At 41.1% G+C, this 24,448-nt stretch overlaps 1 protein-coding gene across 1 annotated transcript in view; it reads left to right on the top strand.

Moving 5' to 3' along the window:
• The window catches only part of XPR1 (xenotropic and polytropic retrovirus receptor 1), a 115,918-nt gene that overhangs the window by 50,248 nt on the left and 41,222 nt on the right, over nt 1–24,448 (top strand). Inside the window, exon 3 of the mRNA XM_072866667.1 lies at nt 22,178–22,279. Within this exon, the coding sequence (XP_072722768.1) occupies nt 22,178–22,279 (102 nt within the window). The remainder of the gene's footprint in view (nt 1–22,177; nt 22,280–24,448) is intronic.

Raw genomic sequence — 24,448 nt, 5'->3', positions numbered from 1 at the left:
TTTCCAGCCCTTTCCTGATCCCCATTTTCCTTTTCTCCTTTGTCAGTGCTATGTTTCCAGCTCACAGTGAAAGCTAACAGCTTCTCTTTCAGCTTTCTGCAGGTGGCTTGAAATGTGAAATTCAAAATCAGGTGAGGTCTCTGTAGTTAGTACTGAATGTTGTTTTTCTCATCCCTGTAGGTTTAAATTTCTGCCATTAAGTATTTTACAGAATAAACAAATGGTACTGGCCTCATCTAACATCTCTGGTTTTGTAAAGCTTTGTAGAAATGACTCTTTGAAGAAAAAACAATTCTGAAATTAGTAGGATTTTGCTCAGTGCTAGAGGTTGAAAATCTTGCTGGCAAGGAAACTGGGTCTGTGCCAGAACATGCTTTTAAGTATCCATATTCTGATCCTGTTTCCAAAGGCAATACTAAGAAAGCCCAACCCCTTTACTTGGCCGCTGGGAAGAAAGCGTGTGCTGGAAGGCATCCATCTTATCAGCTTGTGCCATTTTCCTTTGAAGAGAAGCTCTTTGTCCTTTGCCTTCGAGAGCCTCCTGCCTCTCTCTTACAAGTGATGTTTCTTGCCTATTGTACCCCTCTTTGAGCTGCCTTGTTAGCGCATGGCTGAGGCGGCCTTTATGCAGGGGTGAGCCGCCGTCAATAGCTCCCTCCTCCCTCTGGTACATGAGAGCACTTCCTACTCCTGCCTGCTCCTGGTCCTCCCTTGTTTAGCTTTCAGAGCCTCCATGTGGCCTTCTCACCCACAGGGATGGGTCATCTTTGCCTAATCACACACCAGCCATCGTCACAGGCATAGAAACTATGCCCCTGCTTTGCCTTTTTCAACCCTGATTCTCACCAGCGATCTTATGTGTGATCACCAGATGAAGAGCTGTGTGAATTTGTAGCTTCACCCCATAGATGTTTATGGTACATGAAAGTACGTCCAGCCATTGAGTTTCTCAGAAACAGATGGACATAAAATGGCATAATGGGACTGGCGTTTTATTAGTTATAGTTGTTCTTGTTGTGCCTTGGAAAATGCATTGAATTTGAGATAACTAATGCGAAAGTGGTAGGGGGGCCTTTCCAGTGGTGGCTTTGCTGCCTGACTCCTGGCTGCGGCTGTGCCCCTGCAATTTGCTAGGCACGTTGGCCTTAATATATGCATTAATGTGATCTCCTCTTGGACGGAGCATGCTGCTGGCTGCCAGTCTGGTCTGTCTATTGCTGTCACTTTCTGATTTTGAGGAGCATGAACCTGTGAGCCATTATGTCAGTGATAACCATAGTCCTCTTTTTGAATGCTTTTTCCTGGTGAGCAGCCAGTTTTTCTGCAGACTTGAAGGACAGAAACAACATGGAGGGATTAGCTAAGTTGCTTGCACTTGCAGGAGTTATTTTTTCTGCTCTGTAGGACAAATGCAAGAATGTGTAGTCTGTACATGTTTATTTTCAGCCATGCAGTAGCAATCCTTGCCACGTTTTAAAAGCTGAGTCTGAGTTGCTATATATTACAATATTGATGTCTTTCAAAGAAAGCTGCCAACTTGATCAAAGTAGAGCAAAGAGAAAACACAAGCTTGGAGCATTTGAGTTTACTGACCTCATTACCTTCTCTCCAGCACTTAAAATTAAGCTGTTCAGACGACAAACTTTCATCGTACTGAGATTGGGAACCGGTTTTGATAGCACACTGAATTTGTAATGTCTGCTACCTTTGGCCCTTACTGCATAAATTATAATGGCATCTTTACCTAAGACTTAATTAAACCTCCAGATAAGTCAGTTTTTAGTGCTATTTACACATTCTGACCAGAAGAGCCTTACTTTTGTGCCAGTGCCACTGTTTCTCATGGATTTCTGAGGAGGGAGCAAACAGATCAGCTCGTGTCCTTTCGTGTCTCTTGTCTATTTGCTATATGATTTTTTTTCATTGTTACCAAGGCAACCCCTCCTACCCACCCCCCTACAGGGGAGGTCTCAATGCAATGTAAGTTATTGTCTGGAGCAATTATTAGGCTATTATTAAAGCACCATTGAAATACGTCAGTATCCCGCAGGAATTTTAAACGAGTGGGAGCAAAGACAATAGCGAGCATTAGAGGGCTGTCAATGCATCATGCTGCTGGTAGCTTGGGGAGGATGCCTGTAGCCCTCCTAAAAACATCTCATAAAAAGTATGAGCAGTTTTCCCAAACTGACAGAAGTCAGGACTTGCCAGTGTGGAATAACATTGAAAGGTAAAAGAGGGGAAATTGCTGTATCAGTGCTCTTTAGCCACGTGCTGCTCCTTCTCACGTGGCTGCCGTGCACACAAAACATCTTTGCGTGAGTTAAGTACAGCCCACTGGGAGATACTGTAGCATTGAGAATATTGTTTTGATGGAAATGGTAGTAAAATATCCCCATCCCATGTGGATGGGAGAGTGTTTTTTGCTGTGAAGACTTGTGCATTCACAATCCCTATTTGTGTGTCCTGAGTTTAAAAGTGAATTATCCATCATCAGTGACAGGATGTGTGAGAACTGTGCAGCGAGCAGGTAAAATAAGAGAAGAAAGTGAACCTTAAAAAAAATATATTTATTGATTGATATATATTTTTAAGGTTCACTTTCTTCTCTTATTTATTGATTGATTATAGTGTAGGGGTTTTTTTCCAAAAATCCCTCTTTGCCCATTTCCCAACTGTGGGAATTCAGGAGATCTAGGAGCAAGGCTTGCCTCGCAGTCTCCTCTTACAGTACATGTTTCCTGCAGGTGCCACTAGGGTTGTATTCCTGAAGCTGCCGCCGCTCATGCAGCCATAACAGTCCGGCCTTTTCCATATCTTCCCATATCCTGGGACTGAATTTTCTGTTGCTTTTGTCTTGCTGATGCAGCCCTTCTGTTGAGCGATAGCAAAACTGACAGGGTTTTATAGCACCGTATCGATTTCATCCAGGAATTTCCTTCCAAGAACCTGCAGTGTTGTCATGGGTCAAAGATGTCACCAGACTGATTTGGCATTTCATTTCTGAAAGTTGCCAGAAGAGGACTGCAGCTCACCGAGAACATCTTTGTTTTGGGCTGAGCAAATGTTAAGAGCAATTGTGAGTGCAGATGGAGAATCCATTAATGATTCTGCATATGGGGAAAAAAAAGAAGGCAGGAGAGTTTGCAAGAACCTTATTTCTTGCTTTTGGAAAGTGAGACTGTTTCTGGTTCTTTAGAAACTAATTTCTCTGGCAAGAATACTTTAAACTCATGTAAAGATCCACCTCCATGATTTCCCCTTCCCACCTCTTGGGAAAGGTCTTTTCCTCCGTCCCAGTCTTACCGCAGAAGTAGAGGTTTGCCTCGTTACTCAGCACTGTAACGTGTCACAATAGATATTTGGGTATGTCTTTGTATGCCTGTTATTTGTTGCTTCTCTTAGACTAGAGCACGATATCATAAGGCTATAATGCTTAGCCTGATGTATAACATATTTCTCTCATTTCTCGTATATGGCTTTTCTGCCGTTTACTTCTCACGTAGATTTTGTGTCCACGGATAGCAGCAGTGAGGTATTCACAGCTAGTAGAGACCTGAGTGCATCTGAATTCATCTGCTGCCAGCATCTTGCAGCTGACTGTCAGGTAAAGCCTGTGGTGGGGTTCAGTTTTACAGTTCCTGAGTTGGTTCAGTGCTTGCCTCAGCTCCGCTTGCTGTTTTCCTGACCTCTGGTGAAATAACTGATGTGAATTTTGTGAGCTCTGTGGTTACCCATAGGTTGGTGGATAGCAGCAAAGAAAACAGACACAAATGCTTCCACTATAGCTGCTCAGAGCTTTTCTGTATTTCAGTGGTGTTGGAGGCAGCTCACCACTGTCTCCTTAATGAACACCGCAGTGATGTAGAAGTTGCTTCATTGGGAATTTGTTAAAGGCTTGTTAAAGGAAGTCAGACTTCATAGTTGATGGCACTGGATTCTCCATCAGCATATGTCTTTTGACAGCGTTACAACTTCAGGCTCTGAAAATGATATAACTATTTTACTGTAATAAAATAATGACGATTTTCAGAGAGGAATCTAGGGCAGTAGGCTATGGTTCATAAGAAACACTTGTTTTGGCAAGCATTTTACCACTCAAAATAAAAAGCAATTATTTGAAATTATAAAATCTCTTTTTTACAATGTTACAAGCCTTTTTTCAGTACCGGCAGCATTCCTAAAAGTGTAAAGCTTGCCTGAATACACCATCACCTCTATGGAACATCGTTTAATTCTTGTCAAACTTGCCAACTTGAAACCTTATGTTGTGAATATTTGAAATACATGCACATGGGCTGTTGCTGTTAAATCTTTGTTACTAGTGGTTGTAGAGGTGGCATGTATGTATATTACATTTGCAGGGAAAAAGTTTATTTTCTATCTTTCAGTGCTAACAGAGCTGCTTATGAGGAGAGATACACAGTCTATGGGGATCCAAAGAACAATTCGTGATTGTTTCTTAAGTAGTATTAAACAACATGCTAATAAGGCATGCTAGGTTATGCATTAGTGAATCCTTGTGTTTGCTTTTGCATTTTGAAATTAAAATTATAAAATTCTTTAAAGTTAGCTGTAAAGATGGTTTCTCATAAAATGTCACTTGCTATAAATTTCCTAGATATGCTCTTGTACAATAAACACAAAAGCAAATATATCCATTAGTTCAGCAGCCAGCCGCTCAGATTGGTCTTTTCAAACTTGTTCTTAAAAAGCAAGATTGATTTAATGATCAGTGACTTTTTGTATAGAGGCTGCCTGTGTACAGTTGTATTTTGTGCCTTGTGGGTATTCTCCTGTCCCTCAAAACAATCCAGTGTAACTGATACTGTCAGCTGAGCTGTGTGCTCGGTGGCTGCAGCGCCAGGGCTGCTCAAACGCTGCCAACCGAGGACTCGGCTTGTGGGTTAGGCGCGGCTTATCTCGATTTAAGTACAGGTACCCATGCAGCCCTTAGAAAGGGAAGGCTATTTTTTTTCAATAATTATTACGGCTCCCTTCAAATATGCTTACAATTTGTTGTGTACCTTTTGTCCTCACTGCCTTTGATACTTTGTGTTCTTGTGGTCTTTGGTAGTCATGCAATACAAAGCCTATAGGTCTCATGAATATCTCTGCTTTTTGGCTGTCTAGTATATTAGCACCAAATGGACCTTTCAGATGATAGGGTGATTGTAGCAAATGCTCAGCTCAGTCCTGGCTGCAAATTTGAAATGTTATTTAGACCCCTTGTGTGTGTGTGAAGACTTGGATTTCATCCCAGAGGGTTTTTTCGGACTCACTTCTGCTGTGTCCAGTGTTAGGTGCGTGTGACAGCTTGTAAGTGCTTGTCAGGTAAGCTCCAAAGTTGGATTCTTTCCCCAAAATGAACTGTGTGCTGTGTGAGTCTATCCATTACAGAAGAAGTGCTATCTTTGCCTCCGGTGCAGGCTATCTCCTTTGTGTCAGCAGTTCCTCTTCTAATAGTCTCAAAATTCATGGTGACTTCTTTCTGTATCTGAGAGGTTGACAGACACATCAACAGATACTTGCGTAAGTTTGCATCCAAGACCTACGACACTCCTTTGGTCTTAAACGCATTTCTGCTTTACTCAACTGAATTCGAGATTACAACAATTGTGGAAGTTATCAGCTCTGGGGAGCAAAGAAACACCAAAGCTTTTGTTACAGCACGTGTCGGTATATATTTTTTTTTTTTTTACAAAGAGTTGTTGGCATCCTTCTGGCAACCCCATCTTGTATTTCTGCTGAATTCTGACTGTTTTGTCATCTGCATGCTACCTGCCATGTGGCACATTTCATATACTTATTTGGCAAAAGAGAGGAAAATACATCCATGTTCCGCTTTAAAAATAGTGCAGCCGTCTGTAAGACCAGTTGTGTTGTGCTGTGGGATTGCCATGATAACACTGTCTCTTAAGGCAGATTGATAGCTACAGAATAGCAGTTTCAGGGTGTGCGTGTGAATCAAGTGATAAAACAGCAAAGAAACCTGACAATTAATTCGTATGTTGTATGTGAGTTTGCAGGGGGCTTTAATCTTTTTGGATTACTTTTTGGTTAAAAGTTACCATTATTTCAGGGGTATAGCAAGAAGCTTTATGAAAAGCTGAGTTGACTCCAGTGGGTCAAAAGAAGTGGCTGAGACCTGGCAGTCCTCGGGCAGGTTTAGCAGGACTAGAGGCTGTGTTTCTAATTCGGGGTGATGGAAACCAAACCAGAAGCAAATAGCTCTTGTCAGGGGTAGGAACAAGCGCAGCATCAGCAGCTTCCCTTTGTACTGCCGCAGAGTGTGGGCATGCCAATGGTATTACTATCATGTGTACATTTTTCTGTGTATTAAAAGCCATGGTGTTTTAGTGTTGGCAAACTTTAAGGTTTTTTCAGTTTGAGAAATTTCTTTGAGGTTAGTTGTGTATCTCCTTCAGGAACCTCTGCGTGCATGGATATGGACATTTTGCTGTGTCTCTAGCTTAAATTTTTGCTTCATTCATTCCATCTTGTCCGTCCTAACACATCCCTCTTTTCTTTCATGACTGTAATGAATTAATGATTTTATGTAAATCTGGTGTTTGATGGACTTAGGAGGTGTGCCTTGGGACTTGTTTAAGCTATCACATAGGAAATGCATCATCTACTTCATGTTTTCTGCAATTGCAGTCAGTTTTATTTTTCCTTTATTCTCCCTATTTTCTAATTTATTTTTTTTTGCTTAAAGCAGTTCTCTAAGCATGTTTAGACCATTTGCTAGGGTTTAAGGATTTAATTCTTTTTTCCATTTTATCTCCCTGCCCCACCCCCCTTATTTTCCACCTTAAATAGGAAGAAAAAAAAAGCAACCATCCCTTCATTACATACCTGATTGCTATTCAGTTCCCAAGGGAGAGGCACTGAGAGCTAAATGCAGGGGCTGGAGGTCTAGGCTCTCTGGTTAGATTCACTGAATGTCACTAATTAGAGTAGAGTAGCCACTTACATATTTATTCATGTTTCAGAACAGTTGGTGAATCAATCGAGTGAATGAACTGGGGCAGCATCAATGCTTCTTGTGTGTGAATATACTTAAAAGAAACCCCCAAACATATTGAAGTTGGTTCCTTGTGGCTTGCTGGTATAGACAGCATGGCTGTAGCAAAACTTCATTTCCATGTGACTTTTGGGTGATGCTTTTCCCACTTCTGCTGTTGAAGAGGGGCTGATTCCATCCTCTGAAATATTTGCCAAAAAAATACTTCTGGTGAGAAGAAAATAATGTTACCTTTTAAGGCCATCCTCACTCTATTTGTAGTTGATGGATTAATTTGCCTAAAGCTTAAATTAAAATCCTTGCAGGAAATAAAATCAGGACAACAACAACTTGTGCTGGTGCATTGCTGACATATAACAGTGCAGAATAACCTTGCAATACACGGTGTTTTTTTTAAAATGGAGCAGATTGATTTCCCCATAAACACCTTGAAGTGTTGCCTTTCACCAAAATTCTGTCTGAATTTAGCTCCTAATTGATAATAGCTCATTTACGTTTTCAGAGCAGGATGGTGACAGCCTCCTGGTCTCCCCTCGCTGGGAGATTTGCATTCCATCTGCTCTGGCTGTTGATTAGCAGCATGCCGGCTACATGAGCAGTGTTTCTGGATGCTACGGTCATCTGTTGCGTTAAAATTTTTCTGTGAGGATACGACCACAAAGCTAAAAGCACGGTTAGGGGAGCGAGAATAACAATTTTGGGTTTTGCTGTTGTTAGAAGGAGAGTGCCTCATGGGTGGTGTGGCTTGAACATGCATCGCTGGGTCCAGATTTCCTGGAGCACAGCAACGGTTTTCAAACACTTGGTGGACAGAGCTCAGAGTTCCTCCCTGCTTGCTGTTCCTGCTGTTTTGAGTGCTTGCCTCTCTATTCTAGTTGTATCACCCATATTTTAAATAAGAAGCAGTCTTTAATTTAACAGGTTTTGCAAACAACGTTTCAAGTCAACCATAGCTTCAAAGTGGGCAGTATCTTGTTAACTGCTGCTTGGCAAAGTTGCTGTGTGCAGCACGGGCAGGCAAGGGACTGGCAGGTTTTTTACAGCAAAGTGTGCTTAATTTCATTTACCCTTAACAGAGAAAGTGCTGGTGTGTAAGGTGATGCAAGTATGTTTAGAGATAGGCAAATGTAAAGGTAGGATGGGGAGCGAAATTGATCCCCGATAGTTGAAATGTATAATTCTCCCCAGTGTCTTTAAAAGCGAATCCAGCTTTTAATCTAGAACAGCAACACACTAAAATGTTCTAATTTAATTGGTTTTTGTTGTGTGGGATACTACAGAGTAAAGCTGCGGTTATCCTAATCCTGAACTTTTGTGCTGTAACTTGGCTACTTTAGGTGATTTTTAACCTCTGTTGCAGAGTGGTTTAGTGTGCGTCTGCCTTGTATCACTGGTGAGTGTGCCAACTTGAAGGTACAGCAGGTTTCTTAGGGAAGATATCCATAGATGATTTATTCAAGTTTATTGAAAATATTGTTATTCTGTCCATTTGCACAGCTGATACTGCAACTGGGACTTATAATTCAGTGATTTTGCCACTGTCACGAATAGGGGTAAAATAGAATTAATTGTGGTGGGTCTGTAATGTGTTCTTTGAAATGTAAATAAGAGATGACTTAGGAAGTTGGGCCATTCGGTTTTTTTACCCTCAGCATACTTTGAATTTGTATTTGGATGCAAAACCTTTCTGTTGGCAGTTACTTCTGCAGTTTGTGTATTCCCTTCCCACCAGGTTTTGTTCTGTAAGCAATAGAAATTACTGAATGGTTCCTTTCGCCTTTTTATTTACCAAGTGCCAGCAGTGCTGTGCATTGAGCCTGGAGGAAATGTGGGGGGGAATCACATGCCTTTAAATCTCTCTTCTCATTTGGGGTGTAAAAATCCTTTTCAAAAGGATTCTAGTTCCAGTTTGGCAGGGATGCTCCAAGAGGAGATACCCAGTCCTTGTGGTTTCTGGCTAGGGAATTGTGCTGTGCAAAAAGAAAGAGATTAGCTTGGAAAACAGACAAACAAACAAGTGCAGTCCTGGTCTCTGTTGCATTTTAATCTTAAACTAAAATTACCCCTTGAACACAGTAGCTCTGTTGAGCTGAAGAGTTGAAGTGGGCATAGGCTTTCGAATCAATCCCTTTGAAAGACCATCTTCTATCCCCTTGAAGGAAGGACATTTGAACTATAGCTTATTCCTTCCATGTACTTAAATCATAGCAAAACTTCCAATTGCAAAGTGGTGTCTGAGGAATGCTACTTTTACTTGAATTGGATTTAAACAAGCCCTTTAAGTGCAGGATTGAGAGTAAGGGGAGGCACGGGATGCTACTTGAAAGTGTTTTTGAAAGAAACCAACTCTGAACTTGTGGAGACCTGCACTGGAGAACTTCTGCTTATCTTGAATTTACCGCAGTATCTCTGGGCATGCTTCAGTACATATTTTTTAATGAGTAGCAGGGTGGGGCTCAGCTGGGTGGCTGTGCACATGTGTGAGCGAGGAGGAATATAACCTTGGGTAGGCTTTGTAGTGCTGTGAGGATCTTCCAACATCTGTTGCTATAATAATGTAAGAATTAAAACAGAAAAATTACTGCCTTGAGTAGATAAGCAGCTACCTTAATGCTCATTTACTGGTGTTTGAACTACACATGTATCATTTAAAAAGAAAAATGTTGTTTTAAATTGTGCAAAACGCTTAGGAAGACACTGATATAAACACTGATAAGAATTAAAAAGCTGTTATGTTTCCTTCTTCCTGGGAAGTCAGAAAGAGCTGAACGTGGTCTGACTGTAAAGGTCCCCTGGTAAAATCCTGCACAGAGCCACTCTCAAGCCCCATGTCATTTCTCTGAGATACCTCGGAAACATGTTTTTCTTAATCTGATAATTGCTTGCTTATTATCTTCTTGCTGTTTGCTCTTAATAGCTGGTAAAATAAAAAAGGAAAAATGAATTTGAATCTTGTTCACTCCCTGGGGGGAAATTAAGCCATCGGTAGCATGTCTAAAGTAGGCTTGTCTTTGTACTGTGCGTTCGCTGTCCTCCATATGGGGAGCCTGTAGTTGGTTCTGCATCATTTGTTTTGTCTTTCTGCTTGCTCTTAATATTAATTGAAGTCTTTCCCAAGACACAGTTTTGTTAATCTTCCTTTTGTCACTTCCCTCCTCCCACCCCCGCCCCCCCAAATATCCCCACCAAAAATGCTCTCGTGACTGAAAAGAGGTTTAAAAGTAGCATTGTTTTGTTTTTGTTTTTTTTAATGTTAGTGGTTTATTCACCTGGCTTTTACCATCAATATTAGTGTTTCTATTTCTTTGCTTAACTTCTGAATGTTATATGTACTGCAGTTGTTACAAGGATGCAAATGGTTTCCTGGAGTGATGGGTATAGGTCTCTTATCAGCTCCAATTATGCAAAATGTTTTCAATTAGCTATAATTCCCTTTTTTGCCTCCCCTCAGACAAACACAACCAAGCAGGGTCTCTCCTGGGACACCGGTGTGCTGCACAGGGGCAGGCTTTCCTGTCTAAATTGTGTCCTGTCCCAGGAGCATTAGCATCAGGAAGCACGCTCTGCTACTCCCTGTATTTTAAAAAGTTATAATGCTCTTAATTACATCATTTCCCTAAAGATTTTCAGTATCACTGCTGGCAACCTACGGGAGGAGGTAGTACCTCCATCTCAAGATTCTCACAATTTTGTCAGCAGCAATGGAAACAAATTACTGTCCTGGGCAACAAAGCTTTTTTTCCCTTACTGTGTGAAGTCATAGCAGGTAGGAAGTGCTTTGTCCAATACTGGTAACTACCAAAGTGGGATGATTTGTTCGATGGACTGATGGCTAAATGTGAAATGGCAATTTCTGTGGTGCTGCACAAGGCAGAAAACAGATGCCAGTAACTCTGAGCAAAATGTTCCTGTAAGCTTTGAGGTGGCTCTGGCTCTGAGGTTACTACCTCCATGTGCAGCGACAGAGAACAAGGAGAAAGCAGAGAAGTGTCTTGACAGAAACACTTGTTGTATGGAGGCTTTATTGAAAGAGTTTGAGGCCCGGTCGATGTGGATGATGTTTGCTTAGGTAACCAGAGAAAGAGGTATGTGCCTTCTGACTAGTATGGAGAAGATTCCCCTGTTTTGGTTTGCCAACGTACATACTGAATTATCTGCGGCAGGATGAAATAACTCAGAGTTTATTAAATAGCTTGGTTCTTAAAAAGAAATATTTTGAGGCCCTGTATATACTACCTCTGTAGTAAGAGCTTACCTTTCTCCCTGTTCTGCCTTAAACTGACCTTGCTGCTTGTTTTAGGCCTTATCTTGGCCCCTCATTCATACTCCCACTGCTGTTTTCACAGCTGCCTGACAGAGTCCATCAAGGAACTGAGGAGGGTTGAGAATAACCTTTTCCAGCACATCAATGATTGCACAGTTGTACCAGAGGAGCTGAGATTGCTGGGTGCAAGGACCAACTCTCAAAGAAGTGATTGAGTCCAAAGTGAGGTTTTTGTAAAACTAATTCAGTGCATCTACTTCTGTGTTACTTATCAATCCAGAAGAGTTGCTGTGGGTCCTGTTTCTGCAACTATTTAAGCACTCCCGTAGGCAGGCAGCATTTTGCGGGGAGCGGGCTATTGGACCGCTGGGCTTGCTCTTGGAGCATGCACACAAGGAGCCTGAACAGGGCATGGTTTTAATGCTGAAAAATGGCATTTCCTAAAGCTCCTGGAGTATGTATCCTGCTGGTGACCACCTGCAAATCCTGATGAAGAGCAGAACTACTTCGGTTGAGAGTCTCAATTTGGGCAAGCGTGGTAAGGGTGCACTGGCTGGCAGTGCAGCACAGGTGATCTGCTTGTCAGGCTGCATTTGCAGTGATGGCTTTATCACTGTGAAAATGTTGATAGTTTCTGGGCCTCTTATTTCAGCATAAATTAGCACTTTTCTTGTAGGACTTGCTCATGCATAACCTGATTTTTGCCAGCAATTTAAAAAGAAAAATAAAAAAAATATATATGCACTGTAGAAACCGATATTTGGTGGAGGGAGGGAGAGAAAAAGTGGGGGAGAAAGCACTGAAAGAACAAGTCTTAAATTACATTTCAGGCTGATTCTGCCCTGCATTTATCTTGTTCTTCAGATGAGTGGGTGACAAGTTAAATCTGCTGTGGCATGCATGTATGAATCTTGTTCAACCTTTTCAGATCGTTTCTGGGGAGAAGATTTTCTTTCTAGTTTGTACATCACTGTCGTACCGAATGTTGTCTGCACCGTGGGGGCTGTGGACAAAGGAAAATGTCCACAAGGGAACATATGGAAACCTGGACCTGTTGCATAGCCAGTGATGTGCAGAGCATCTGTGGTACAGACAAGACCTGTGAGCACAGGTATCTTGGGAAGGCTCATCAGACCCAGCAGAAGACATCCCTGTAAGGACACACATGGAGGGGACAGTGACCGGCCATCTTTGATCAAGGCATTGCCTGTTTCAAAGGTCCCAGTACAGCTTGCATAGCAAAATGTGGCTGCAGTTGCTTGTGTAACACCACATTGCAGTTAATTCTTATGTTAATTTTTTCAACTTATTTCTTCTTTTAAGCATTTTACCTTTTTACACTAAAATAACCATTTTTATTCCTATTCAGAATAGTTAAAACTACACTAAAATATCTCAAAAATGTTTTAACAAGAGTTGCACTGGGAGTACATTGATCTAGCCAGTTTATATCCAAGGTAAGGAAGGCTTTTCCCCATAAATGCATCATTACAGAGTTTGAGAAGGGAAGACTAGAGGCACACGTGCTGCTGGAGCGTTGGCAGGAGGTTAGGTGCTGTTGAGAAAAAGACCAAAGCTTGAACATGTTCAGTCTGTTTAACAAATAATTGAGACATTTGCTGTGTTCATATCAAGGGTACGGGCATGTGATTTCAACTCAAGTGAGTTGTGTTGGCTTTACCAGTGTCTCCTTATCAGCTGAGCTGTGGGGTAATGCTTTTAGTCATCTCTCATCACAAGATAGATGGGAGTTGAAGGGGAGTGATTTGATATTCCAGTTAAATCAGTCTAACGGGTAGCTGCTGCCAGAGGGGTAATCTCCTCCTCACTGCCTCCTCCCTACCTGTGATGAGCTGTTTCAGAGGACTAAACCACAAGAAACTAGTTTATTGATCAATTAGGTTTTTAATGCTTTTTAGTTCTAATGCTGAGTAGTTCTCTAAATACTGAATTAACTTCCTGAACTGGTTCACTGTAGGCTTGCATGAGCAGCAGTACCAGAGCAAGGGAAGGGGCGTCGGGTGCGTGTCTGAGCTAGGACATAAAGGGCAGCCTGAACTGCCTCTGAAATTCCCCATCACTCCATCTACATGCGCTTGTCATGGGAAGGAAAAACCTTATCTAATAACACAAGACTTTAAAAGTGCACTTTATCACCGTTCCTTTAACTGTCTGTGATTGCTCAGTTTTGTTTTAATTGCTATCTTGTTCTTTTGGTTATGTCAGATGTTCTGAAGGTTTTTGTGCAGTTTTAATGAGAAGGTAATTGTTATTGCTTAGTAAAATTCTGGAAATAAGACTATTAGAACTGGAGGCTCAATAAAAGGAGCATAAACAGTCATTTTATTATGAAGCTTTATCTCTTGACAGAAACCTTTTTTGCTTGATTAAAATATTCAAAAGATTGAACTTATGTCTTTCTTGATAAATATGAATGCACATTTAAACGGATTGGAAAGTTTCCTCTTATTTCTCTTCCCATGCCATGAAATACAACCTTCATTTAGGAATTGGGGCAGGGAAAGCGTATTTGTGAGTTTTAGGGTGAGGGATCTCGGCTATATTCAGCACTGGAGTATTTGCGTTTCCTCTAATTGCCCCTTGCTGCTGTGTTTCTAGTCCCCATGGTAATTTCTTCCATCACTGATCTGGGGGCTGGCCCAAAGGCCCAAATCTATAGGACTGGGATGATGTTCCCCTCCCCTTTCTGGAGCATACATATATATTTGTTTAAAAGTCACTTGGCTAAAAGGTCAGGAGCTGTAGCACTTGTACTGACAACAGCAGAGGATTTGCTGAATTCATTGAGTTTCGCCAGGCTGAAGGGAAATGTGGGGTAGGTGAATATAAGGAAGAACTTCAATTTGAACTCTGAGCACCTGATTTTAAATCAACAGTTCTGGTCTTGGTTTTCCATGCTGCTGTGTGCTTTTGTGACTGCTTTTGTTTTGCATTTGTCTATTTGGGTTAAGGACCAAGTTGGGCGACTTAAGGAAATATCCTTTATTTCCATCCATGTGAATTAGTGAATTTAGATTGTTTTGTACCTGTATAAAACACAACTGTGCTTATTTACTTGAAGTCCATTCAGTGGATCTTAAAAGCATGAACAGATACTGCTAATTTCTTAGTTTGGTGGCCCTGTCACTGAGGAGGGGGAAAGACTATCATCTTGGATGCAACGTTGCTCAGACTAAAGGCTAATGAAGATCTCTCTTTGCAGAAGGAATGCATGGCAGTGCTGAACTCTTGTCTCATGTAGCATCTGTCAGATGCTGGGCTAGTTCAGACCTCTTGTCCGTAAGAGGCTGGAGTATCTCTGCATTACTTAACCTCAAATGTGTAAACTGTGATAGGGTTTTTTGTGCAACCATAATTGCTGCTGTCTTGTCTTGTTCAAATGAAAGCCAGAACTCAAGGCAGCAGGTCAGCAGCTTGAGGAACGTGCAGGTGCGTTGTGTAACCAGGCATCATCCCGGTGTGATCCTGGTAATTCCACAAAACTGCAGTATCTGCGTTTGCATTGCTGGTTTCTTGTCTAAGCTGAGCATACGTGACCATTATGTCTGGACAGGTTCTAGTGTGCACAGACTGCAACTCAACCCTGGTATTCTCTGTTCTTTGTCTTGGAGTCTGGTAATGGTCAATGTGAAATTTCATTGGAGTTTCAGCTCTTGTTGACTGTCTTTTTTTGACCCTTAAGTGTGTGGCAGTATTTCTGGTCTAGCTTATTGGGAAACTTTTACAAAAACACATAGTGAATCTTTACTTTCCTTCTTGAAAAGAATAAGAATTTAAAGGTGGTTCTTAACCAGGAAAGGCAGATATTGAGAGTCCTGTCACTGTATGATGCCTCCTGGCATCCAGGTCTGTCATACTGTATTAACAATATTTTTATGGTAGGTTTTGAAATATTATTAGGAATTTGTGCTGCTTCTCTTAATTTATTTTTTTTCTGTCACAAGTTTCTGCCTAGCTGTCCTTCAACTCTGAGGTACCACATAGCCTCAGTTTTGTTATTCTACTGGGAATATCAATTTTCCTAATGGTACAGAAGTGAAGCATCATAGAAGTGTTGAAGCATTGAGGTCACATATAAGGACAGAGGACAGAATGGAGGTATAATCCTAAAGCTGAGACGGTGCTGGCCGTTTGCAAATTCAGACAATAATCTAATAATAGTAAATTATAACAGCAAAACTGGGGACAGCTGGGATGTAAGCTTACAGAGCCTTGGGGTTGTCTCTGCTCCAAAGCTGTGTCAACCTGGTTGGGTTTTTTACACCCCTCTTGCCTCCCCCCACCCCAGCTACTTGAAAGGTAGTCATTTAGATCTTCTTCCAGGCACACAGGGTTAAACTAGCCATGCTTTTTACATATCTGCTGAAGGGTTAGAATATTTTTCTTCTGAAATAAGAGAATTTGAAAAAGGTCAGCTTTGAAGCTTCATTGCACAGATGGCTTTGCAGAGCTGTTGTCACAGTAATGCACACGTGGCCGTGCTTGTACCAGGAGAATCCAGTGACAGCACCACCACGCTCTCGCCTTAGTGACTTCCCTCTAATAGCTGACAAGGACTAGTGCCTTCTGTTTGCAAAATGACTTCTTATGAGTACTAGATACTTGTTTAAAGAAGTGAACCTTTAGAACAGCTGTGCAGCTACCCTGAAGACTGCAAAACCTGACACTCTTTGAGCTATAAAGCTCGTAGCCAGCCAGCTGGGCAACAGCTGTCTTCTCACATCTGGCTGCTGCATTGCCTGTTTTTTCTGCATCTGAAGTTCATACCAGGATGCTGTCATTGCTTTAGAATCTATGTTTACAGAGTCACAAATATAAATATTTTATAGTAGGCACTTGGTTGGATATCTAGCTTGTAGGCATGTTGTGGAGGTTGCTTTTTCTTTCCAGCTAAATAAACTATCTACAAGAATCTGGCTGGTTTCCTTGTAAGATTTCAGTGATACAGTCTAAAAATAAGGAAGCAGAATTTTTACCAAGCTGAAAATCATAATTTCTAAAGGTATTTTGAAATAGATTCCGTTCATTCTGGCTTAATTGGTAAAAACAAGAAAATGGTGAGCCAAAACCTGAGAGAACTGTGTTGGTGACCTGCAGCAGTTCTTGTTGCCTCCTTCCCCTACCCCACACACAAACACTGCATACGCAGGCAATACCAACCTCATTTGCTACCCTAGTGGTCATTTTTTATTACTAGATTTAGGGAAATAATTTAATAACCAAATCTAATTTGGGCTAAAGCATTCATTAAGTGGAGAGCTGACCAGCTCATCCGTGATGGTTTAGAAAAGTAGGTATAGCCTGCTATGAATTTTCTTAGTGTTTTGTTTGGTTTTTTTTAATATTGACTAGTGCATGAAGCTTCTTTCTTGCTGATTTTATAGTATTTTAATTCAAGGTCCACTTTTTGGTTGATGGAATAAATTCCAAGAGAGATGCACACCATTACATGTGTATGTACAATTTGCAGCTTAGAAGTTAAGGTGGAATAACATGAATGCAAATGTTCCTTATTTGCGAGCAGAGTTGGCTTCCTTCCTCTTCCTATAGCAAGAATATGTCCTAGGAAAAAATTTCTGTATCTGTACTTTAAGCACTTAAAAGTTTTCTCATACAGAATTTTATTTGCCACAAGATTGGACATGAAAATGCATGGTTAGTAATGAATTTATTGGAAGCTTTCAGTGAGTGATCCAATTTGCAGCTGACCCAAGCATGGCTTTCTGTTGTGAGGGAGGGAGTTGCCTTGCAGAAGAACCTTTCCTTTGGAAAAGTACCCCAATAAACATGAGGATGATGCATTAAAGTGTAAAGGTAATCTTTGTCCTTGTGTTAATGAACTACACAGTTTGATTGTTAGCTGTAATATTTTTTTCACTGTACTGTGTAAAAGGTTGTGAAACTGTACAATCCTGGTGCTGCAGAACTGTCAAGGGTATTAGAAAATTGTGATGGTTGAGTAGACAGACAAAGCTGATGGGGCGTAGGGAGGCAGATACATGTTTTCATTATAGGAACCCACTCTTTTAGAATTTTGAGTGGTAATAAAAGTGGCCTTTTTTTCTTTTTCCCCCCCTAATATGCCACTGACCCTAGAAGTATAAGCAGTTACTGTCTTCATAGACCTGGGAACAAGAAAACTGTCTTTTAAATCTTGTTAATTTTTCAGAGCACGGTTCTGTTGTTGCAGACCTATTTGAGCCCTGTGTACAGGGCATTTAGTTAGCAAGAGGCCAAGGACAGGGTGTGGAAGATGTTAAAAGTTTAGTGTATTCAAAATTATGCTGATGTTAAACTTGTGATCACCTGTTCAGTATGATTTGATGTGTTTAATGCCAATGTTGAGTTTTACTTTTTTTTTTTACTGAGTAGATGTCAGAGTCCTCCAAATAAACAAAATTGCCTTCTCTCTAGCTGAAGTGTCGAAATAACCTTATTCAGATAAAACTGTTTTGTGGCAAACAAAAGGTGATTCAGAGAACTACACCTGTGCTGATCTCATAACAAAGCTAATTAATCTTTTTAAATTAAATGCTCCTTAAAATTCAGCATGATAAAGACTGAAGGATTTTTTTTTTTAATGATTACTTTTAGAGGGCACTGCTCTGACAAAGAAAACTTTTACTGTCTGTTTTCTTGGATGGAAGTGAGTAAGCAGGGATTACTGCCTGGGATGCTGATCACTTGTTTATACACTCTAACTGCAGAAAATGAGAAATGAAATGAACAGTTCACAGATACACTGAGAAATGAGTGCTTGGGACAGTGCAGGAATGGAACTTGCATGTTAATTTTTCAACTTCAGGTTCTATTTTAGATGTACCAGCGTCTGAATTCTCTGCAAACTAGAACCCCTGTAGTGACAGGGGTGTACATCCAGATTGCTGCTGGTTTACCACTTGGCTTTGCAAGTAAAAGCAAGAGCCTTTCAGGCTTACTGTGTTTTTTTATTCACAGCAGGCAATTGCATGGGAAGATGAGGTTGGGAAGCTGCAATATTGATCAGGCTATCTTCTCGGCAACCTTGTTCATGGCAACTTTGTGGTGCTTAGGGTAAATGGAGTATTAGGGCTATAGAAAAAGAACAAAAGGAAGGTTACTGCTGGCCCTTCTTGGCAGCAATAGCTGGGTGCCTTTTAAAAACAGCATCTGTTGTCATGGAGCTTCTGAATCCAAGGCCGGTTTCTGGCACCATGATTTTCTCATGGCAAGAAGCGTTGTCCTGTCCTAGCCTTGGGGGAAAAATAAATAAATGAAGGCAATAGTCTTGGCAGCACTTGTCTATTATTGCAGCTAAATGACTGAACTGCAGTGGGAATGGGACCAAAGGGAAACCTTTTCTTCACAGAAAATCCTGAATTTTAAAGCTGGCATCCACCATGGTCTGCAAAATATCTTTTATAAGAAGGTGTTTGACATTTGGAGAAGGGTTTGGAATAGTTTATATAGAACTTGCTTTCCTCTGAGTCAGTGATGTTTTGAAGTTGAAATAGAGACCTGAATTCCTAATCTCAAGGTTTTTGGAAGGTCTACCAGTAGTGGTTGGTTTGTGTTTTGAAGCCCGTTTTCCTCTTCTAAACTTCAGATATAGTTAAACAGTTTAACACACTTATTTATCATTTCCTGAAGCAGTCAGTATTGTACAAAACAAAATATTTAGTAATTTATTTGGCATTGATTACGTTTAACACTACGTTGCTTTGCTGAGCTTTTGGTATCTTAAAAGGTGATATTTTGATTGCGTATAAATATTTATGCTTGATTTCATGGACAAAAAGTCTACTCTGCTTCCTGATGAGATTTTTTTTGTTGTTGTTCTTAGATAGTTCCAGTGACTGAAGCTTAAAAACTTGCTTGGTTTTACTTTTGCTTTGTCAACTTACTGAAACCTAGAAACAAGTGATGATAGAAGTGGCTTGGTGCTTCCGAAGCAGGAAAACAGTGAGCCTCAGTGCTTTTATTTCTACATGACTTATTTTTAAAGGCAGGAAAGCATGATTACCCCATGTCAGAAAGCATCTATAGGTAAGCTCTTCTGCTAGAGATGGGTAAACTCTTTGGGCTGAATAATTTGCCCTTCAGGTCCTTCCTTAAGAGTCAGCTCTGTTTTGATACAGCCTGATTACTGTTATTTGAAAAGTTTCAGGCAGCTAGTGAATAAAATTTCTGCATATTAAGTATCGCACAGTAATTTCTGTTGCTTCACCCGCCTGTTTGTGTTTTCTCCACCCATGCTAGTGGCTGTTGGGTCAAGGATTAGGGCTCTTGCAGGCAAGTTCAGATTGGCCTTGCTGGTAGGGCCCCAGGGTAGGATGTTGCAACTGCTGTGACTCTGCTATTAGAAATTACCAGCCCCAAAGCAGAGTTATTTTCTGTCCTTCTGGTGTTTTAGGCTGCCCGCAGAGAGGGATCTGTGTTGAGGCACTAAGCTGAGCAGGAGCGGTTGAGGCACACGTGTGTGGTTCTGCAAACTCTTGTGTCAGGCCAGTGACTTCGAGCAAGGGTGTAATGACACCATGGGACTGCTGCGGCTTTTCTTCAGCAAAGAAGAGTCGGAGCCCTGTCATTTCAGGGTTTGTTTGCACAAGGGGGGGAGCCCTCATCCTTGGGAGTAGCCGCGGATCTGCAAGTATAATCATTGTATAATAAAGGGACGCCCGAAGCCAAAACTTGGAGTTTGGAACAGCCTTTGGAGCCCTTGCAAATTCTTTTCTACAAGCCCTTGGATGGTGGAGTTGTAAACACCAGTCATCTATGCAGGACTTCCCCCCCCCCCCCCGTTTTACTCTTTAAAGCATCGTCAAACTCCAAAAGAAGACAGACTTCTTCCAACATTGCCCCTGCAGGCTTGTGTTGTGTTATTTGCTCTTTCTATGCAACCCCCCTAAAACATTAATATAGTGCCTGTAGGCTTATGGTGTTTCATATCAGTGCCACAAACATAACAATCAGGAAATTCTAAATGTTAAAAGTTTAATATGTATTAATACTACTTTGAGGTTGTTTTTACCTAGAAACTAATGCTAAAAGAAAAAGATTTTTTTGTTATGACAGTCCAGGGTGTTTATCTGCTAATGAGTGAAACTTCTCTGTAGACACTCGTCATCTCAATTTAATAACATGTATTTCAAAAATCTATTTCTTGACCTTATCAAGACTGTAACAAAATTTTAATTTTTCCTCTTTGTAGTAATACTAACCTTTTTTAATCTGTAAGACTGCATGAGAATTCAGAGACCAACTATGGGGGGTATGAAGAGTCTGCTTTATTTCAGCATTAGGACTATTTGGGACAGATGATTGACAGTGCTAAAATTTGTAATTATAGTGTGGATTCTTTAAGTTTTACTCATTAAACTAATTTCTTAATTATTAGAAAATTCATTCTTTCTTTGAAATTCTGCAATTCTGGAGATGCTGCACTATATTCCTTATAATAACAAGGTGACCGAATTGTTGCTTTTATTGCAAAATTTGACTTGAATGACAGAATTGTACTTAGTTCTTCCAAAAGAGTTAAAAGAGTCCCAGAGCAGTAGGGGAGAAGTGCGGATCTGATCATGATTGCCATAATTTAGGCCTCTTCCTTTAAATTTGCTTATGAGAGAAAGTTTTTATTTTCCAGGAAGAAAGAAGGTAGTTCCCACGCAGTTTCCCATTTATTCAGTGGGCAGATTTTACTTTGCTGTGGTACTACATTTGTATTTGAAGGATTATAGTGATGAGAAGGTGGGTATGATGGCCGAAGCTAGTGAGTCCTCCTGGAAGGTCAAATTAAGCCTTCAGTTAAAAACTTGGCACTTTCCTTGTGAATACAATTGTCTGCTAATCTGGGATGAATACTTTTCATGGCCAGCTTTGTTCTTCAAGAGCAAGACCAGTGCCTCTGGTAGGTTGAACCTGTATACCAGTCCCAGCACAAAGCATGCTGCAGTGGTGGGAGTGCTGGAGAAGCTCTGGGGGAAATGACTGACAAGCTGGAAAGGGCATGGCATGAACACGCAGTACTGAAGGTACTTGGGTTTCTGCTACAGAAACCCAGGGAAGAAAAAATAACCCCCCATCATAAACCCCAGTCTTTGTTGAAGAGGTTTGCTCTCACTAAATTTTGTATTGGAGAACTTGCCAGTGCCCAAGACTGGAGAGCAGAACAACTTCTGGGTGGATAAATGTAAAAATTTAACCCTGACATAGACTGATGGTAGCATGTCAAGGGTGGTTATGCTGCTACTTAAGCTACTTTTGTTTTGGTTGGAACACCTTTCCCTGATCTGGCTCACCGCATGGTTGCAGAAGTGATGTGGGAGGGAGGAGGGGGACCACCCCTACAGTGGCTGTGTGGCTTTGTGCTGGGTAGACATGGCAGCAGAGAGGTGGCTTCAGGGTGCTAGAGGCAGCAAAGAGGGCAGGTGGGAATGGGGCATGGTCTTCCCTTTCCACTGGTGTGCAGCTTTAGGTGGCTGACTTTGTGATGCTAGGTGAGATGTCTTTGAAAAAAAATCCCGTAGGTATAAAGAGCAGTCTTGATCCAGGGTGGCCCTACAGGTGCAGTCACACAAGCTGGGTTAGGAAGTGGAAATGAAGCATGTGAGCTCTGCAATAGCACTTGAAGGATTAAAAAAGATGATGGGAACTTTGGTCAAGGTGCAGTTCTACTTATGTGGGTTTTTCCCTCTCTATCTTGGCGCAGTTCCTTTTATAGCCAAGTATGTGTTCCCTCGGAGCCCTTTGGACTTGGTTGTTCTTCTTTCTCTGTGTGACAAAGAAGGTGGATTTACTCCAAAGAAATATTTCAATGGCAGCTGCTTAGACAATTGTTCCTATGTTCTTCTGTTCTAACTTTTTTTTTCTGTTTTGTTTTATAGACACAGATGAGGACACAGTGAAAAGGTGTTTTGCCACGTTTGAAGAGAAGTTCTTCCAAACCTGTGAGAAAGAACTTGCCAAAATCAACATTTTCTATTCAGGTGAGGTGCTTATTTGTGTATATTTGTGGAAAATACAGCAACACAAAAAGAGTCTGAAGCTCCCAAACTTTCAGAATAACTACAGTGGTCATGCAGGTCTACCATCAGGTAATTATAGGGCAGGTTTATATAGGAAATTGCTCTGGTTTAATCACAGATGTGGAGCTAAACCATGGTATTTGAATGGAGGGAGAATGAAGGGCAGGTGATTTCACTGCTTTGCAATAGCATCCTGCTGAACTTTATGACAATGCTCTTAAACTTAAGTGGCAGCTTACATATAGGGCACAGTTTCTCAGCTTATCCAAGGTGACAGTCTCCTGTGCATGTTTTAGGCATCCTAAGCTCCCTAGCTGGTGTTTCCTGAGCTTGTGCAGGAACAGTCATCATGGACTTGCCCATGTATGGTAATTTGACTGTCTTGATGTGTCCAACGAGTTTTTAAGCACTTAACTCTTACTTAAACTCTTGCGACTTTCTGGAGTAGATCAGCCAGTAGCAATTTGTCATTGGCTGTGTATAAAATCCTGTTTAGTAAACTGAGTAAAAAATGTAATGGTGGTAAGAGTAGGGATTCCTAGGGGTCATATGTCAAAGTGCTATTGTTTGTTGTTTTCCCTGAGAAAGTTTGCTTTCCCCCCCCGTGTTTTGAAAATAGACTTCAGAATGGGATAATCGGAAATTCACCCTGTAATATTGCTACAAAAGGCTTAGTAACAGTGTGCTCCAGTTCCACCCACCATTACACTTCAGCTCGTTTTCAGCCTCTTTTGGTAAGGTTTAAAATGGGTTTTCAACTAGAAAAGCGGTTAAATATGGATACAATGATGCATTGACTTCTGCTATACTTTCTCTTAACATGTTGATTTATTAACTTGGTGCTATAAACAGGCTTTTGCAGCCAATATGGTAGCCTTTTCTACTTCTGATTTTAATCTGGTAACAAAGTTGAATTCTGCAAAATATTTTAATAACCATCAGGCGATGACTTTATTGCTAGCAGAATCTGGGTTGTGAACATGAGAATAGCTGAAAGGATAATAGATGCAATAACTGTGCACTGCAGCTTGTGTCTGTTCAGCTTCCATCTAGGGAAGTAAACCTTTCTTGGGCTGGCTGTGCGAGCTCTTCTGGCTCCCTGGAGTAGTGGTGTTTTGCTATAGCCACAGTCAGGGTAAGGACAAGGGCAAGGGGCAGTCTGTAGGTAGAAGCGATATGTTTTATTAGGCCAGCTGGGTTTTACACTTTATAGGCATTTTTCTACATGCAATGCATATGTACCTAACGCAGAACAATTGTTCTCAGTTTTGTTTCCCTGTGAGATCTTCTGTTTCTATCCCAGGTCTTGGGTAAGGCTTTTATGCTCAGAAACTTGTCTTTTCTAGTTCTATCAGATCCTGTGTACTAGTAGCTAGACTCTGTGGAAGAAGTTCTGTCAATTCAGATGCACAATACAGATTATAATTTTCCCTAATGAGGACCTGCTAGCACACATTCACCCACATATACGTACCCATTCCAGCATTGTTTAAATGGCGTTAATAATGCAGGGTAGGGTTTTTTCAACTTGCTGTCACTTCAAAAAGTTATAGGAGAGAATACATGTAATTTGAAAATCTCTTGTGATAAGATTAAAATAAGTCTTTTATTTTCAGAAGAGCAATGTGACTTTAATAGTATGGAAACCCTTTATTAGGGTTATTAATGTTAAGCCACATCAAGAAATGTTCCATCAGTGGTTCCTGTTCTTGATCATGTCAGAAATATCTCACATCGGACCCTATTGTAACTCCAGGCGTGTGTTGGCTTGGATTATGACCTGCTACATCCTATTTATTATAGGCTTATTATATGGCTTATTACACGCTTGTCTTTATGACAATAAATATAGTCCATTTTCAAGAAAGCTAAACCTTCTGGTGATCTCTGCTTCATTTCCTTGTCATCTTTCCCTGTGCTGAGGGATCCTCAGTGAACATCGCCAGGGGCAAATCCTCTGGGGATGGGCTGCTCCCAGACCCCAGCTCCTCCCTGGCTCCCCAGAGCACTGGGGGTTGGAATGCCTGCTGCAACGTGCCTTTGCCTTTTGCTGTGTGCTCAGATTGTCGGCTCTCACCAAACATAGCCTTAATTCCCCAGACCATTATCCCAGCTCAGTAGGAAGGAAAA

This window comes from Ciconia boyciana, chromosome 7 (assembly GCF_034638445.1).
Source record: "Ciconia boyciana chromosome 7, ASM3463844v1, whole genome shotgun sequence".
Classification (NCBI taxonomy): domain Eukaryota; kingdom Metazoa; phylum Chordata; class Aves; order Ciconiiformes; family Ciconiidae; genus Ciconia; species Ciconia boyciana.
This window is presented reverse-complemented; position numbering and strand designations above follow the sequence as displayed.